Source organism: Cervus canadensis, chromosome 10 (genome assembly GCF_019320065.1).
Source record: "Cervus canadensis isolate Bull #8, Minnesota chromosome 10, ASM1932006v1, whole genome shotgun sequence".
NCBI classification, from domain to species: domain Eukaryota; kingdom Metazoa; phylum Chordata; class Mammalia; order Artiodactyla; family Cervidae; genus Cervus; species Cervus canadensis.
Genome location: NC_057395.1, coordinates 28,290,112 through 28,308,221, shown reverse-complemented (window position 1 = coordinate 28,308,221; position 18,110 = coordinate 28,290,112). Strand labels below are relative to the sequence as shown.

Genomic DNA, 18,110 nt, shown 5'->3' with positions numbered 1-18,110 from the left:
AGAGGGAGGCCTGGCCTGCTGCAGTCCATGGGGCTGCAAAGAGTTGGACACGACTGAGCAACTGAACTGAACTGGTCAATTTATGGCTCTGTGTACATGCTCAGTCATGTCTGACTCTTGCGACCCCATGGACTGTAGCCTGCCAGGCTCCTCTATTCATGGGATTCTCCAGGCAAGAATACTGGAGTGCGTTACCATTCCCTTCTCCAGGGGATCTTCCTGACCCAAGGATCGAACCCAGGACTCCTGTGTCTCCTGCATTACAGGCAGATTCTTTATCACTGAGCCACCAGGAAAGCCCATATATATCTACATGTAGGTATATATAGATACTTTGCTGTACACCGGAAATGAACACATTATTAATCAACTATATTTCAGTTAAAAAAAAGTCCCAGCTGAGGGACTTTTGGTGGTCCCGTTGTTAAAACTCTGTACTTCCACTGCAGTGGGTGTGGGTTCGATCCCTGGCTGGGGAGCCAAAATCCTACATGTGAGGAGTTAAGATCCTACCTGCCTTGTGGCCAAAAAACCAAAACATAAAAATGGAAGCAATATTAAATATAACAAATTCAATACAAACTTTAAAAATGGGCTATGTCCAAAAAAATCTTTAAAAACATTTTAAAAAGTTATCTGAATTAGTTTCTATTTGGCAAGAGTGTTCTTAAATCAAAACCATTAATCCTAACAGGTATTACTGGGTCCAAATGATTACCCGCAGCTCTGAGGCCACATTTGGTTAATGATACATTCCTACAGGTAGGTAAGGTGGGGATACATGTGTGTAAGTGTACCAAAGCCCAAGATATACAAAATTCCTCCTAAAGTCAGTGAGGTGAAATACATTTGACTTTTGATAGATGAACACACAAATCATCCCAAATCACTTTCATATAAATGTTTTATTGCAGAGAAGTTATAAGTATTTACATGCTGTAACACATCACAACATAAATTTACCAAATATTTTATGATGAGATGCTGCGGGTTTCAGATAATAGTTTCAGAAGAACCACAGATTAAGTGAAGAGACTGACAGCTTTATTGACTCTACAACTCTGGGTTGCTAAATGCTACAAGTCAAAGGCAGTGTTTTTTCAGTCCTACCTGTCATCACTTGCATGCAGAAACCTAGGAAGCAAATACAAGAGAACTGTCAAGTGTCAAATCCATATGGCCACCAAAGTTTACAATGGGCTGGGTTATAATTCAAGTCGTAAAGCATTGAACTCTTGCATAAAATATACAGTTCTATTAAGACTGGTATAAATCTACTTATTTATAAACCCTGGCTTAAAAACAAGGACAGGATGCAGCCTGAACATGCACTGAGAAGGACAACCTAGCAAATGTTTGTGAACTTCATAGAGTTTCTTCACTCGCTTACTGTTATCAACCTGGGAAAATAACCTTAAGGGTTGCAGGTTTAAGCTTCTCTTGGTCATAAGTAATAGCAATGAAAGGCTAGGGGAATGCCCCAGGTGCTGTCGTTGATTGATGCTGGTGGAGGAGAATCTATGGGCTGTACTAAGGTAGAACCTGGCAAGTCTTCTTTAGGCCACATCTCTAGCAGGGTCATCCTGAAGTGCAATGAAAAGTCATTGATGCCTGACTGCTTATTTCTGAAAAAGTCAATAAAGTGCTAACAGATCTTGTACATAAATGAAAAAAGTAGGTGGGTCTGGATGCTCCAAACCAAATTCACAACTTGTTACCTTGGAGTCATCTTCCAAGGTCACCCAGTAGATAGGCTTTGATTGAAAAGGGAGGAGAGAAGGAAATGCATGAAGAAAGCACGAACAAATAGAATTTCTATATCTCTTCAAACCTACCCCACCATCCTGAGTAATGCACGAAGCAAGCAAATGGGTGAGGAAGATCTATGCACAGCTTTGCAAAATGGGGCAATGCCTGTTAACCCTGAAGACAAATCACTGAGAAAATTCTGGTGAGGAATAAGAATTTCTGGTTTTCTTCTTCTACTGAGTGTAGTAATCCTAAGAACAGCCCTGTATCTACTTTTGGACTCCCCTTTCTCATCTTCTATCCCCCTAGCATGTTTCTCCTTGCTGCTCAGAAAAATGAAAAAACAGTTCCTTAGGCTGTGAATGTCCTAGCCCAACAAGCCATGGTACTTTAGTATTTAGTGTGAGAAAAAGGAAGTCAGGGTTCTATTTTCAAGTGATTCATCTTAAAAGAAAATGAGACTGAGCTTTGCGAGGGGATCTCTTTGCATGATCACACCAGTAGGGCTAAATCAGCAGCTTCGGATTTCCATGCCAGGTGATCAGGGTGGAATGCAATGCATTTGATGAAGTACGCTTTAGGGAGTGGGGGCTGTTTCACCTTGCAAATAAACCTGACATATGAAATGTTGAGCCTGGTAGCTCACCTAGGCCATTTGCAGGACGTGGAAGTTTTCCAGAGTTTGGAAGAATGAAGAGCCCTCATAGGCTTTGAGTAGCTCTGGTTATAAACTTCTTTGGGATTCGAGCCAGCAAGTTCTACCCCTGCCTGAAGTAATGAATAAGAGTTTATGAGAATAAGTAGTTTAAGGTAATTTAAAATATTATATATTTAGTATGCATAATAAAAATATATCCATATTATGGTCTTGATGCTATAATAATTTTCTCTCTTTAAAAATATAATCCCTTGAAAGTGCTAACGGGAGCTCCCTTTCTGTCTTTGTTTTCAAGGCAAATTCCCTGGCTCTGCAGTCCAGGAATTCTCTTGTCATTCCTAGAGGCTTCGCTTTCCAATGGTAATAATAATGCACAGTATATTTTTCTCACTGTTAGCTTCTTCCTTCCTTACGAAATGCTGCTAAGTATGAAATACTGTTAAGAGTTAAAAGGGACAATTAATTGGAATGAAGGCATTATCTATCTCTGACTTTGAACAAACAATAGATAAGTTGTCCTTAACTTATTGAGACGTGTGACTAAGAAGGACCACTTGATCTCCAATATTAATAAAGCTTCTGCGTCCTCACAGGAAAAGTGCAAAACTCACTCAACTTGTATTAAAAAAAAGACCCTGATGAAGACAGTATAACAAACCATGATGTGAAATCATAGAGTCAAATCCAAATTCACAATATATAAATCACAGCCTAAACTAAAAGGTTTTTTTATCATAACAATTATGGCTTTCCAAGCCAAAGAAAGCTTATTGTACTTCAAGAATCAACTAAAGTTGATAGATAGCGGGTATTTCTGTAAGTTGCAGTAACAATTGAGTAGTGGCTGATTGCATAAATGTGTTGTGTCACATAATATCAAAGTTATTTGCAAAAATTATACAATCTGGAATGCTTGAATATGAGACACAACAAGGTACTGAAACAGACATTGATAAGAAAATGAGAGCCATCATTAATATAAAAGGGATTTTTGGATGCATTAAGTTAGCAGTGCTATCAAGGTTAAATAGGTAAAGTAAGTTCTTTTTAGTCAGCTACTTAGAATTTGGGGCATAGACACCGATACCTTCTTCTCCTTTGCAAAATCTTGTACCTCTTCTGTGTCTTCTGGTTTTCCTTGCTTGGGATCTTCCAAGTCCCAAGAATACGTATTGATCAGGGGCAGACATTGAGGTCTACTTCCCCCAAACACGCTGAAGTATAAGGATTTTCCCAGTGTGCCCTGGGGAAAGACCTTCCTGGCCAGTCTAACTTCTTCACTGAAGCCAGTCTCCCTACACCCTCATCCATTCCTGTCTTTCCTATTTCCCCCGACTGACCAATACTTCATGGGTATTTCTGATCCTTGTATCTTCTATCTTATATCAAATTCAGCGTTTCTTCCTTCTCCTTTTTTTCCTGGGGATGCTACACTTTAAAAGTACCCCAGACCTCTTACTTTCGAGGCCCTGCTATCTTATTTGCACTTAAAGCAGAAGAGGCAGGGAAAGCTACACTTCTTTCAGCATTTGGTTTATCTGGGGTCTCAAACTCCCAGGGACACACCTCAGCTCGTGACATTAAAGGTGGCTGAAATTTATTCCTTGAGTTCTGGGAGTCAGGCACGTTTCGCTCAGAGGAAGATGTCTTTTTCTCCTGCTCTCCTAGTTGGTTGAGGTTTTCATTCTCCACTTTTGATGCTACAGCTTTGGGAGGCAGTTCTTCACACTGCCCAGCACACACACTGGTTGCACAATGCTGGCCGCTGTTCTCACCTTGAGCTCTTCCCAGGGGAACCTGAGTCTTGGACATCAAGTACTTCTCCTCTTCAAAGAGGGACTGACCTTGGCTCTCCCAAGGACACACCTCGGCCTTGTCTACGCTCTTCGGATTGGACTGCTGACACAGGTCAGCTGCCTTAGGCTTGGGATGAGATTTCTCCTTTAAGGAAAAAGTGGGGTTTTTCTCCATTTCAGAAGCTGCAATCGATACGTGCTTTTGAACTTTCGATTCCAAAAGCCCAGGCCCAGGGGCCAGGTCATAGATCTCCCAGGGGCACACTTCCCCAATGTCAAAGTTGTCCTTCATCTGGGTGGTGTCTGGGCTCAGGTCTGAATTGGCAGTGGGGGGGTTGGCCCTTTGTTGCTTCATAATCCCCAATTTCTGGGGTTTTCTTGGCTCCTCAGACTGACTGGAGTTTTGGGGGGCAGAGTCTTGAGTCTCTGCATTATCTGAATTGGAGTATTTTCTATTTGTCTCTTTCTCTCTGGGCAGAGCCTTCTGGCCTTTGGCCCGCTCCTCCACGCAGGCTGCCTGGGTTTTGCCGGCCAATCCAAGCGTTTTCTCCTTGGCACTGGCAATGACGCTGAGGGACTTCTGTAATACTGAGGTGCGGGTGGGCCCGGGCTTCTTCTCCGAGCTGAGATTGTGGGCGCTGGCAGACTTACACACCAGAGGCACGGACTCAGTGGACACGGCCTGGCTGTCCTCTTGCAGGGGTCGGGGTCGGTTCGCTCCCGCCGGAGACCCCAGCACAGAGTTGTCTGTAGCCTCCTCCTCCTCCCGGCTCTGGGCGGGCGGGCTGCCCGGGCCGCCTGGTTGCTCCCGCACATGCTCATAGGTGCTGTGCGATTTCTTGAGTGAGAAGACCCTGTTCCGCAGGGACTCTTCCTTGGGCTTCCCAGCGCCACCCGCAGCCTCCTGGGGGTTCTTCCTGCCTGCGCCAGCCCCCTTGGCCGAGCCATGCTCCCCAGCATCCTTGTCCTCCTTGGAGCACTGCCGGCTGACCGTCTCTGGGATCTCGGTGATCCGTCTCATGATGGAACGGCCTAAGCCCTTCTTGGAGCACCGCTTTTTCTGAAGGTGGGGATTATTCGTGATCATCTTCTTCCTCTTATAGATTTCCAACTGGGCGTAGAGTTTCTTCAGCTCATCCTGCCAGAATAAGAGCAGATTCAAAGTGATGGGAGATGTAGCATTTCAGCCAGCGAATAACCCCTACTGTAATGTGAAGTCCATACACGGAGCTCTTCCTAACATCTCTGCTCCTCAACTTTCTCCTGACTCCTCTGTATCTTGTTTCATAGAGTGTCTGCACTTTAGGACCCGAACCCCTGCATTCTGCACTTGCTTCATGGACGCTTTGAACGTGTGAACTGCATGAACTTGTGAACAGCCTGGACTATGACAAAACACAGCCTGTTATCTACTGATAAAACCTTATTCCTGAATAATACTGGAAGCATCATGGAGCCATTGATAAAATTACACCTAATGTTAGATTAGGTTTTTACTGTACAACTGACCATCAAATACTAAAAGCATCTTCTTCCTCCAAATGCTGACATATTGTCACAGATTATTTTAAATAATCCACACTCTCTGCTCACAGGTCTATTTACCTTCCCATCAGCAAGATCTCATTAAACCATTATCATGGGACATATAACCAGTTTATCATCATGGCAGCTTAAGTCAGTTAAGATGATCAACACTGGCCCATGTGGTCTAACTTATACTGTGATTTTATGTTTCAGAACTGGATAAACTCTGCATGTGATGCCTTCAGTCCTTACATAATCACACAAGTTCTGTAACACAAAGAAGAACATATGAACACCTGCCCACACATGTATGATGTGTGAATGGGCCTAATCTAAAACAGAAAAGTAGAAATGCTGGTGTTACCCGAATGTCTTCTGGATCCAAGCTGTGCTCACTCCAGGCTGAATTGATACTGCTGTTCAGGTAGGATCCAGATCGGCCCATGTCTAGCTCATCTTCGTATGCTTCCGTTGCAATGTCATCTCGTGGGTTATTGCTTGAATGTGAAAACTGCAACAGAGATTCAATACGAGCTGTAGACATTAATCCACTGGAGGACACGGCATAATAATTTTTCTAAAGGTTCTAATGTTACATCATTTCCTCAGTTAAGATGAATTCATTCACTGAACTCTTTACAAAAGATCTGCTGCCATATTTTGTTTTGTTATCCTTGTTACATGATAGAATCCTTAGAATGAGGTGTTAATAATACTTGGTTCCCTCTCTGACTTCTATTTACATTCTTGTATTTTTTCCAGGTTCCCAGGGTTAACTCACATTATTTCTCTTCAATGATATTTGCATTTTGAAAATGAAAATAAGTAGAAGAACCCAAAGAAAGGTTCTCTGAGGGTACTCTGAGTACACTGTACTCTCAAGGCAGCAATTTGGACCCACTGGCAACTGAACAGGAATATTTTTTCCCAGCAGTGGGGTCTCTCTGGTGTCATTTCACTTCACACAGAGTAGGCTATATTTCATCTATGGGCACAAATTGGAATGATCACAGGACTGTGACTTTCAGTCCATCACACAGAGTTTCAAACAAACTACTTTCAAAACTGAGGGGATAGGAGATCTGAATTCTAGCCTTGACTGCGTTGTCAGTGAGATCTTCACTGGGCCATCTTCACATGGGCCACCTCTGAGGAGCACGGTGATCCTTTTAGCTTACAGGGCTTGGGCTGGATGGTGTCTAAGTTTAAAAGTGCAAAGAATCACTGAAATAACAGATTTTTTTTTCCCTCTAGCTCATCAGTATTCTCAAGTGCCTCCTTCATCACCTTTTGGTATATTCTAATTATCTTCATGGAGTCTTTGGACATTTTTCAGTTTCATGTAGTCTTGCTGTCTCTACTCTTCTTCAAGTGCAGAAGTAAGAAAGAAGGAATTGGGTAAATGATGGCAACAGAGAGACTCTAAAGCATCCAGCCACACTTTACACAATGAATAAAACAAGTGACTGTCCTGTGAAAATTGGACATGGGTTCTCTTCTCTCAGCTGGCCATCAGGTGAAATATTCCTTTAAAAAATGAATAGACTGCCCTTTGACACAGAAACACAGAGATGTTTTAATGTCAACTGTTGTTCAAATATTCAGCTAGGCAGGTGAACATAAATTGGAGATAATAGGTAAAATGGCAATTCTTTAAGTAATAATGAATATTTTGTATTTGGGACTGGCTGAGTAACCACAGAAACTGATGAACTTTCCCACTGACTCTTCTATGTATATTTGTGGGAACCACATGTGCCATAAACTTGAGGCCACAAAGATGAAGAAAATAGACCCCAGTCCTCCAAAATCTCACAGGCTACTAGTTAAACCAGCTGGAGATTACTTATAAGAATGGAATTATTTTTCTTGAGCAAAGTCTTAGAGATTATTGTGAGCTTGAAAAACAATAATTTGTCAGGTATTCTCCATTTCCTGCTTTCTGACTTTTCCTTAACATGTATCTCTATCTAAAATATTATGTTAAACATTTATTTTGTTTGTCTTTTCCATTTCCTTCTCTCCTTCTCCAGAATATAAGTACCATGAGAGCACAGACTTAGGTCTGTTCATTACTCTTATTCTAGGATATTGAAGAAAGCACCTCAAAACTGTTTTGAATTACTTATTTATTGAGATATAACTCACATATCATAACATTCTCAATTTTAAACTATACAAATCAGTATTTTTTAGTATATTCTTGAGGTTGTACAATCATCACCACCATCTAATTCCAGAATATTTTCATCACCCCCAAAAGAAACCTTTTTAAACAAATTAAGCAGTCACTCCAAGCCCCTCTTTTCCCCAGCCTATAGCACTACTCATCCACTTTCTGTCTCTTTAGAGCTGTCTATTACATTTCACATAAATGGAATCATATAATATGTGGCCTGTTTTATCTGGCTTCCATCATTTGGAATGATGTTTTAAAGGTTTGTATCATGTATCGGTGCTTTATTTCTTTTAATTGATGAATAATATTTCATTGTGTGAGTATTTGACATTTTGTTGTCCAGTTGATGGACATTTGCGTTCTTTCTACTTTTGAGCTACTGTGGATAATACTGCTATGAACATTCATGTAAAAATTAAGGAAAAAAATTTAAACCAGCTTTATTGAGATATAATTCATATGCGGAGAACTGCACATATTAAATGTCTACAATTTGATGAGTCTGGACATATGCAAACACCCATGATGCCTCACTACAATCAAGGTAAGAGACATCAAAAACAAATTTCTTTATGAACATATTCTTTCAATTCTTTCTGGAGCTCAACAACAATTTATCGAATCAATCAATCAATAGTCTGAGTATACACTCATCTAATAAAAATATAATCATATTATACAAAGTATAAAAATGGTTAAGATAAACTGCAGTAACAGACATATCCACAAAAATTATGACTATTTGATGTCATTCAAGTAAGGAAGAAATTAGGCATGCCTCTCTGTTTAAAATCGCTTGGCCTTTTCAATCAGGCCAAATTTCAGTGTTTCGGTTAATTGTGAGAGCTGAGGTAGAGAAAGAAATCACAATTCTGACTTTGGCTAATGTTATACTATAGGACACTGATAAAGCTATATAATATTCTAATATTTTGTTTTTCTAAATGTAAAAAAGCAAAATGATGATAATATGTATGTTTTCCCCCAAGCTCTGACATAATTTTATTCCAAGCAGACTTATTGTTATCATGTCATAGATGAGGAAACTGAAACTCAGAGAGATGAAAAGTCTTGGCTGACGCTACATTACACAGTCAGCTCGGGGTGGGGCATGAGTTCCGAATCCCTGTATTCTGAGTCCTGGCCCACTTTCCTCCACTTCAGAATGCTGCCTAGATAAGTCTTTATCAGAATCTCTCATTGTTAAGGAAGATCCTTTTTATACAACATTGTAATTATTTCTATTTACATAAAAATTCTCTGAATGATTAAAACACAACACTTTCTCGAATATGAATCCAAATAAGAGTATTCGTAGAAAAAGATAATTCTGTTTAAAAATGATCTTGAGGTTATAGCTACAATGAAAGGCCACCTTGAAGCCCTAATAATTAAAACATAAATAGATAGCAAAATGTTTGGAAAAGGACTGAACTGGATGATGACGGTTTTGTAGACACTAAGGTAGTTAAATATTATGTGAGATGTTTAATGAATCTCCAAAGAAAAGAGATGCCTATTAATAGTTTCCTGAGTTTTAAAAATACTGCAGCATGTTAAATCTTCACACCACCTTTTGCCTATATTGCCAGATATTTTTCAAAGAAGAACCAATTTCATTCTCATTTAAAATAACTGTCTTGCAAGAGAAAAGAATGTTGGAGAAATACCTTTGGAATCAAAAGCAACCCAATGGTGACTGTCACAGTCAAATGAGTATGTGCAAAATACAGCATCAACATCCAATCAGACTGAAGTCTTGAGGCAAGAACAAATCTGAAATGAGAATTCACCACATTAGCAACCCAACAAGATCTCTACTTGAAACACTATGATACTTGCTTTTCCTCAATGTATCAGTAAAAGCAAGGAAGTAAGAAGTCATACTGCTGTTTCTACAACATATATTGAACTGGCCAAAAAGTTCCTTCAGGTTTTTCTGTAAGGTCTTATGGAAAAACTAAAATGCAAATGAACTTTTTGGCTAACTCACTATTTTCATCATGGAAGAATAAGGGTCTAAGGAACCCTAACTAGTGCATAAGACATAAACTCTTTATTTCCTTAAATTATCAATAGTAAGAAAGATAGCATATACTTATAAAATGTGCTAAACATTTTCTTGATTACTATGTAGGTAAGTTGAATATGCAAAGCGTAAGTAGTTAACACATGTGAATTCCTCAAAAGAAGTGTAGGGTAAAAATTGATTATTTCAGGGAAATTTGGATTATAAGACACAGTCAAATAACTCTTGATCATAACAGTCTTCATTTAAAAACATTAATTAGAACTAAGGAAAAAATGGGTAAATATGTATCTTAGTAAATGATCCCAGAGACTGATATGGTAAGCAATGTAATGGGAAAAGTGAATGTACTAATGGTTTATAAAGTACATCTTTTTTAACTATTTTTAAACACTGAAATATAGTGGATGTATAAAGCGCATCTATTAAAATACAAATTTTAGTTTTTATAGAGCATCAAACTATTTTAAAATAATTTAAAATGTTTATATTTAAAATCTTACAGAGGAATTTATAATGCTCTGTTCCAGGATGGCCCTGCAAGTAACATGTGTAGGAAAAATTCATTATTGATATCTGTCCTCGCAATTTTGGAATATTTTGACAAATCAGTAGGTACATGAATATGTACTAAAACTCATGTTTTAAGGATTTATCTTCATGCAAAAACCAGGTATTGCTTTTATTAAGGTCATTTTGCACTCATTATTCTTTTAATGTTTCCCATCTATTGTTTATCCATGAAAGCTAACTATGAGATTTTGGAATTAGAGAATTAGCATTTTGTTTCAATGATATACATTATCAAATTTGAAAAGCTAAATCCTAAGAGAATGCTTATGATATAATCATGAAATAAACATGTGTGCATGTGTGCTAAGTCACTTCAGTCATGTCTGACTCTTTGCAATGTTATGGACTGTAGCCTGCCAGGCTCCTCTGTCCATGAGATTCTCCAGGCAAGAATACAAGAGTGGGTTGCCACTTCCTATTCCAGGCGATCTTCCTGACCTGGGGACTGAACTTGGGTCTCCTGCATTGCAGGCAGGTTCTTTACCCTGGGGTAGGAAGACCCCCTGGAGAAGAATATGCCAACCCACTCCGTATTCTTGCCTGGGAAATCCTATGCACAGAGGAGCCTGGCAGGCTACAGTCCATACGGTCACAAAGAGTTGGACAGGACTGAAGAACTAACACACATACTTTCTTTACCACTAGCACAACCTGGGAAGCCCGAAATAAACATATATGAATATAAAAATAGAGGAGGCTAATTTTATTTTTGTATTATACCATATTCAAGACTAATGTACTAAATACATATTATTAATATTTAAGATAAAAGTTCCATCAAGGCTATTTCTTCCTCATTTTTACCCCCATCTCCCTATTCCTCCAAAATCAAGGTCAAATGGAAGCTCAGGGGTTATCAAAATGCAGAGAGAGTCTTTTCCCTGTGTCTGGAGACATAAGCGACATAGACAGAAGTGCAGAATGACTATGGTCCTTCACAGACAACTAAAAGAGATTCTCTGGATTAACATCTTTCTGAATTCCTTTGTGAGAAGGGTAGCTTCATACCTGCTTTGAACATGACAATATTCACTGTGTTCAGGGATGGAATACTTTGGAATCCCATCTGTGCTAGGTCAGGTAAGATTTCTTTTTAAGTGCTAAAATAGGATTATCTTACTCAATAAAAAGTTACAGTCTTTGAGACAAGAGTATTGAAGCACTGAAGCAATATAAAATGTACCCCTGAAAATAATATAGTGCCAATCTTCTGGGGCCACAGCCAGTCCTGGAGTAGACAGGTACATCAGAGGAGATGGATTTACAGTCTAAAAGCATCCTATGTACAAGGAATTCCTATCACAAATGCCAACAGAAGTTGAAACTAGCCTGACAATATCTGGAAAAAAGAATGGGTACGTATGTTTTGAATTAAACCAGTGACTCTTCCAAAAAACAATTTTGAAATATACTAACATTGGTTATCCTTAATCAGCTTTTAATTACTGACAGATTTTTTTTAGGTTGTTCTTCTGATTAGAAATATCTTAAGAACAACTGAATTTTGCAGTAGTATTAAAGCTTCATTTAAAAAAATAGTATTTCAACTAAATAGGTCTAAAAGTCAGGTACATACAAATATTTGAAAATTGAGGTTAAGAATAAAGGCAGACTTTTAAAAAGTTTTGCACTTTCCCAAAAGTTAGATTTCTGCTCAGTACTAAAAATAAGTAAAGAATTAGAACTGACTGAGCAAAATGCTTTCTCATTATTTATCCTTCTAGACACAACCTTTTTAGCTTATTTTAGGTTCTTTTTGTTCAGTCTGACAGTTTGGTAAGAAAGATAGCAAATCTGTACATAATCTGTAGTAATAGTTTTTAATTTATATATATGTATGTACAAATATGTATACATACATATATGTATACATAATTTTATATTTTAAGTAGATAAGAAGAACATATACATCCTATTGATATAAAATATCTTTGCTGATGTTGGATGCCTTATTTAATATTATTTCACTCCAGGAAAAATTCGCCAAGATAAATCCAGCTGATTTAAATTGTTATTGCTTCTTATCCTTGTATAGAGCTTGTATCTACATGAACACAGCTCATGGTTTATATGATTCTTCTGGTCAAGCTAGTGGGCTGTTTGGGACTCTGTAGGAAAGGTCTAAGCAAAATAAGAAAGTTAATTTTAACAAGTATTTAACATCTTTCCTATTAAAACTGTTTTCTGAAGTGTGGCTGTGCGTTCAGATATCAACTGAATGCAAGATATCATTTTATGATTACTGACTACAGTGAGAGACGATAACCATCCTGTAAAATGTCCACAGACCATCACTTTTTCATCCTTTTGTTAATCTCTATCTTTCCATTGAGGACCAAGACTAATACTCAAAATTTCTAATTACTTTAAGTGTGTCTTAACTTTTAATGTATACCAAGTAATTGAATGGCATTTCTTTGTTGTTTTTCAAACTATTGGATTCCTTTTATTTTCTTGCAGAGACTTATTTTCAATTATGAACCAGGTGAAAATTCTCAAAAGATAAGTCATGTATATTTCATTTTCTTCATTTTTCATAAGCACTTTCTTTCTTCTTTGTACTCTTTTGCTATAGAGACATATGGAATAACAAGAAACGGAGGGCCATGTATTCTTACCATAGAAAAGTCATCCTTACAGTGTGATGATGAAAAAAATCGAACGGCACACAAAAATCCAGCCATCAACTTGGAATGGATTTTGCTTTTGAATTCAACAGATTTCACATATGTAAGTTATCTGAGTGTTAGGATTTTGAAGGTATAAACTAACATAATAAACATGAGTAAAATCATAGATGATTTATCTGTATCTATTTTATAATGTATGTATGTATTGCTTTATAGCTTCAGAACAAAAAGTATGACATACTATAAACAATACCCAATGACAACCCCAGAAGTGGTTTAACGTAATACAATAACAGTGAGTTCCCTTTCAAATAAATGAAGGCAATAAACAGCTCATCAGAAGGAACTAAGAACAGCAGAGTTTTTTAAAAAAAACTGTACTCATTTGTCATTTCTCTGACAAAGAAATTAGTCAACGTACAAAACATTATCCTTCCTAAATCTTTCCATTATGCATCTTATCCAGTTTTGCTGTTTAAATTAAACTGCAACACATCAGAAAAATAAAAGTTATTTTGTGACGCTACAGATCACTTGCCTAATTGTATGAAATATAGCGGAGATAATGAGCTCATTGTGAACTGCAACAGCCATATAGCGTGGCTCATGAAATGCTGAAGGGACTGTCCGCACTGCATAGCAGAGATAAACACCCCACAGGAGGAATAAAAATTCAGCTGTGAGAAGAAAAGAAAAACACACAATTTGGTGTTAGCTTTATGGGTGAAGGAAGAAGTAAAATTTAAGCACTTTAGCAGGCATTTTGTGTCTATGATAGAAACACACAGAAATAGATGCACACAAAAATGTCATTCACATATGAATACATAGGCCGTGTTTATTTTTAATTTTTATTCAGTGTATAGAAGGTTTTTCATAGGTATATTTTATTTTTTTAATTAAAAGTTTTTTAAACAGTGTTTGGTATCTCAGATTTTTCTTTTTTTTTTTTGAGAATCAATAGCTTTTTCCTAAAATGTGCAAAATAATTTTCCACATCCCGAACCTAAGTTTAAGCTATTCACAGAGCCTCTGAGTCACAATAAAGTCATCAAGGTAGCAAAAGGCTTATAATGTATTTACATGCAGCTTCAAGATATTTAAGTTCTTAATACACTGAGTCTGGCTCAAAGACCTCCATTGCCCGAACTGTGAGAAAATTGGTTGTTAAATATGCAGTGGCATATTTTATAAGTGAACAATCATGGTTTTCACACCTGACAGACATCTAATCTTTGGTGGCTATATGCCAAAGTTTTAGTGAAATTCACCATCACCTTGTTCTCTTGCTCAAGCCAGAAGAGACAAGATAGTGTGGTAATTAAGGATAGGGCTTCAGAGTCACGCTAGACCTGATGGGGAATTCTGGCTGGAGCCCTAATTAACTTCGCATTATCTGACGTGAGTTAACCCGCTGATCAGAGTTTCCTTCTCTGGAAAATGAGAATAATAAAAGTACATATTTCATGGGGTTATTTGCTAACGAAATCCAATAATGGATAGAAAGCACTTAACAGTTTCTGATAGGGATGACGTCAGATAAAACAAATGTTAAATAATTAGTTCTTTTTGTTAAACATCTCGTTTGACTTTCTGAAATTTAAAAAAAAATTTTGACCATGCTGGGTCTTTGTTGCTGTGCCCAGACTTTCGCTAGCTGTGGTGAGCAGGGGCTGCTTCTTCATTGTGATGCACGGACTTCTCATTCGGCAGCTTCTCTAGCTGTGGAGCGCGGGCTCCAGGGTGTGTGGGCTTCAGCAGCTGTGGCCCGTGGGCTCGAGAGCACAGGTTCAGCAGATGAGGCACAGGAGCTTAGCTGCTCCACGGCATGTGGGACCTTCCCAGGCCAGGGATTGAACCCATGTCTCTAGCACTGCCAGGCAAGGGCAAGACTCTTCACTGAGGCATTAGGGAAGTCCCTCTTTTGATTCTTTTTTTCAAACTGAACATTGTTACTTTAACCTATTCTGACCAAGTACCATGCATTTTCTCTGTCGTAGTAACGTGACTTCTGGGACAATAATACCCAATTAACAAAAAGAAAGCTCTAACTAGCAAAAAACATTTCACAAAATGCGTTACCTAGAGGTAATCTACTTGCATACTGAAATACTGATTTCTAGTTCCATATGCCCAGGTGTTTGACCTGCTAAAGTTTCTACCAGTATTTAAACAATAAGCCCTAAGTAAACACATTTTTACTCAAAAACCCTGATGTGGTCAAAAGCCAAAGAGAAAATGAACCTCACTCAAAGATCTCCATGAGATGAGAGTGGAGGTCTCGATTATTCTGTATGTTGGCCACTGGCCGTGTCTGTGAATGTTCTTCCTAGCCAAGCTTATTGGACTGGGAAAAGGTCTTCATGGGAAGCTTCCTTTCCTGAGGCTTGTACTTCCGACCATGGTATTACTATTGCCTCTTCACTCAGGTTTGAAATCTCAGAGTCACCTTTCACTGCTACATTTCTACCTAGACTTATTTTTCATATGTATCACTTCTCTCAATGCCCACAATTACAATCTTTGCCTAAGTTCCTATAAATTTACTCCTTACATATCAACTGCCCATCTAAACCTGGATTCACCCTATATTAATTCATTCTTTATAACAGCGACAAGTTCATTTTTCTAAAACTCCACTTTGATCATATCAGGATTTGTCCAGATCTCCATTTGGGTTCACTGATCTGTATTAATATTTCCCTTAGAAGATTCATTCATACCTAGTTAGGACCCTGGAATTAATTTCTGTTCCCAAAGAAAGACTACAGGGGTTCCTGCCAGGGCAGACATGTTTCAAGACTTTGATGACTTTCTTGTCAGAAAGTTTCAAGACTTTCTTACCCCCAGGGCTTCCTGTTGGCTGCCCCATTGCTTGGCCTTATTCTTTTGTGCTCCTGTAGTTCTTAGACCCTGATTTCCTGTCTAGTGTCTGACCCTCAGGTGAGCTCTTGTGAGGAACTGCTTGTATCTTCATTTAGAAATCTTTAGTAGTTCACTATTATTTTATAACTGCTTGGCCTGGCACTTCTCGCCCTCTATGACCTCATGTTATACAACCAACATGAACTCCCAGAGTTCCCCAACATGAACTCTGAGCTGACCCAGGAAGACTCACTGTCCTCTGAACACTCCAAAGATTCTTGCTTCTGAGTCTTTGTTTATGCTATTACTCACACACAAAATCTCTTCTCATCCACACTTCCAAGTTTTAACCAATCTTTTGATGTTCAATTCAGGTCCCACCTCCATCCCTAGGTCTTCAGCCATGATTCTAACTTACACTGAAGTTTCCTTCCTCTAATCTCTTACGGTTTTCAACTATCCATACCACACCATGCAGAGAATAATATGCCACACAATATATAAGTGGGAGAAAACTGTTCATGGAGTCTTGAGCCCTGACTGTGATGATATTTTTCAGGACAAGAATTGAGTCTTTCAATTATTTTTTCTACCTTTGCCCACAAAGATGATAGCAAGGATACTGATCACACATGGATAAGATTTAATAAATATTTGTTGAATTGAATGAATATAAATGATATCAGTTTCATGTATTTAAGAGATACAGGCTTTCTATTACCTTGCCACTCCACTTAACACTGATGGATGTCTAGATCCATCTAACATCTATATACACAATTTAAAGATCATACTGGCATTATGATTAATAAAGGCAAATGATACTTACTGATGGGCCACTAAGTGTGTGGTACTTGACACTCAAGAATGATGAATACAAAATATTATTAAATAACACTAGTACAAAAATGTGCTGCAGTTGAAGGATCCACATAAAACTGAATTATGAAAACTTTATCTTCTGGCCACTTATAGCAGTGTTTTTATATAATGTCATACTAAACACCTTTTTTTAAAAAAAGGAAAGTAGTTATCAAGTTAATTAGTGTGCTACAATGAAAAATTACATTTAAAAATACAAGACAAAATAAGATTCCTCCAAACAGCTAAGCTGAACATTAAAATCATTTCATTAGCAATATCAAACAATATGCTCCAGCAGAAAAACAATTTATTACTCAAAGTACCAATTAAACTAAATGTAATTTATAAAAGTTGTGCTGAGGAAAAAAAGTCAGTTTCATATAATTAACTTTAGACCAGCACTGCAATCAGTAAAGAAAATATGCAGATGTTACCAAATTTTGCAGTGCTATTTCATGGGAGTTGAAATATATGTTGTGCCTCTGCTTTAGAAAATAATTTCTGGTGGCAAACGACTGATGGGAGGCATGGGTATAGTTAAAAAGGGAATTGAGTTTATATTTAAAGATTCAAATAGGGCTTTTAGAAAACTGAGGTATTCCACTTTTAATCTACAAGGAATAACATTTTATTTAACAGTTAACTACCATAACCTTTAAAAAATTAATACACCATAATGAAAGTAATTTCAAGTTATCTTTCCAAAGGTCTGGGTCAAGCAAAGGAGTGAGAAATGACATTATTTTTTTGACACTGAAGATGTCCCAGGTTGGTGATCTTAGAACACCCACAAGGGCTGGAGAAAAGCAACCTCAAAGTACAAACGACTCTCAAGCTGTGATCCTCTGCTTTGCCATGCTGCAAAGGCGTTTTGTGTTAATAATGTTTTATGCTTCTTCTGTGCTTCTTCACTCAGTTGTGTCTGACTCTTTGCGACCCCAGGATTGTAGCCCACCAGGCTCCTCTGTCCATGGGGATTCTCCAGGCAAGAATATCGAAGTGGGTTGCCATGCCCTTCTCTAGCAGATATCCACAACCCAGGGATTGAACCCAGGTCTCCTACACTGCAGACAGATTCTTTACCCTTTGAGCCACCAGGGAAGCCCTTATGCTTCTTAGCACATTTAAAAATTATTTTTGTTTCTTTAGGTAGATGTACTCCTAAGTATTTTATTCTTTTTGTTGCAATGGTGAATGGTATTGTTTCCTTAATTTCTCTTTCTGTTTTTTCATTGTTAGT

The 18,110-nt window shown here is 38.0% G+C and overlaps 1 protein-coding gene across 1 annotated transcript in view; it reads right to left on the bottom strand.

Annotated features, from left to right (window-relative positions):
• Positions 1 to 886: 886 nt before the first annotated feature.
• Positions 887 to 18,110, bottom strand: part of GPR158 (G protein-coupled receptor 158) — a 286,570-nt gene continuing 269,346 nt past the window's right edge. The window contains exons 8-11 of the mRNA XM_043480390.1: positions 13,680 to 13,818; positions 9,580 to 9,685; positions 6,095 to 6,241; positions 887 to 5,341 (exon numbers count right to left, since the gene is read on the bottom strand). Of these exons, the coding sequence (XP_043336325.1) occupies positions 3,863 to 5,341; positions 6,095 to 6,241; positions 9,580 to 9,685; positions 13,680 to 13,818 (1,871 nt within the window). The 3' untranslated portion in view covers positions 887 to 3,862. The remainder of the gene's footprint in view (positions 5,342 to 6,094; positions 6,242 to 9,579; positions 9,686 to 13,679; positions 13,819 to 18,110) is intronic.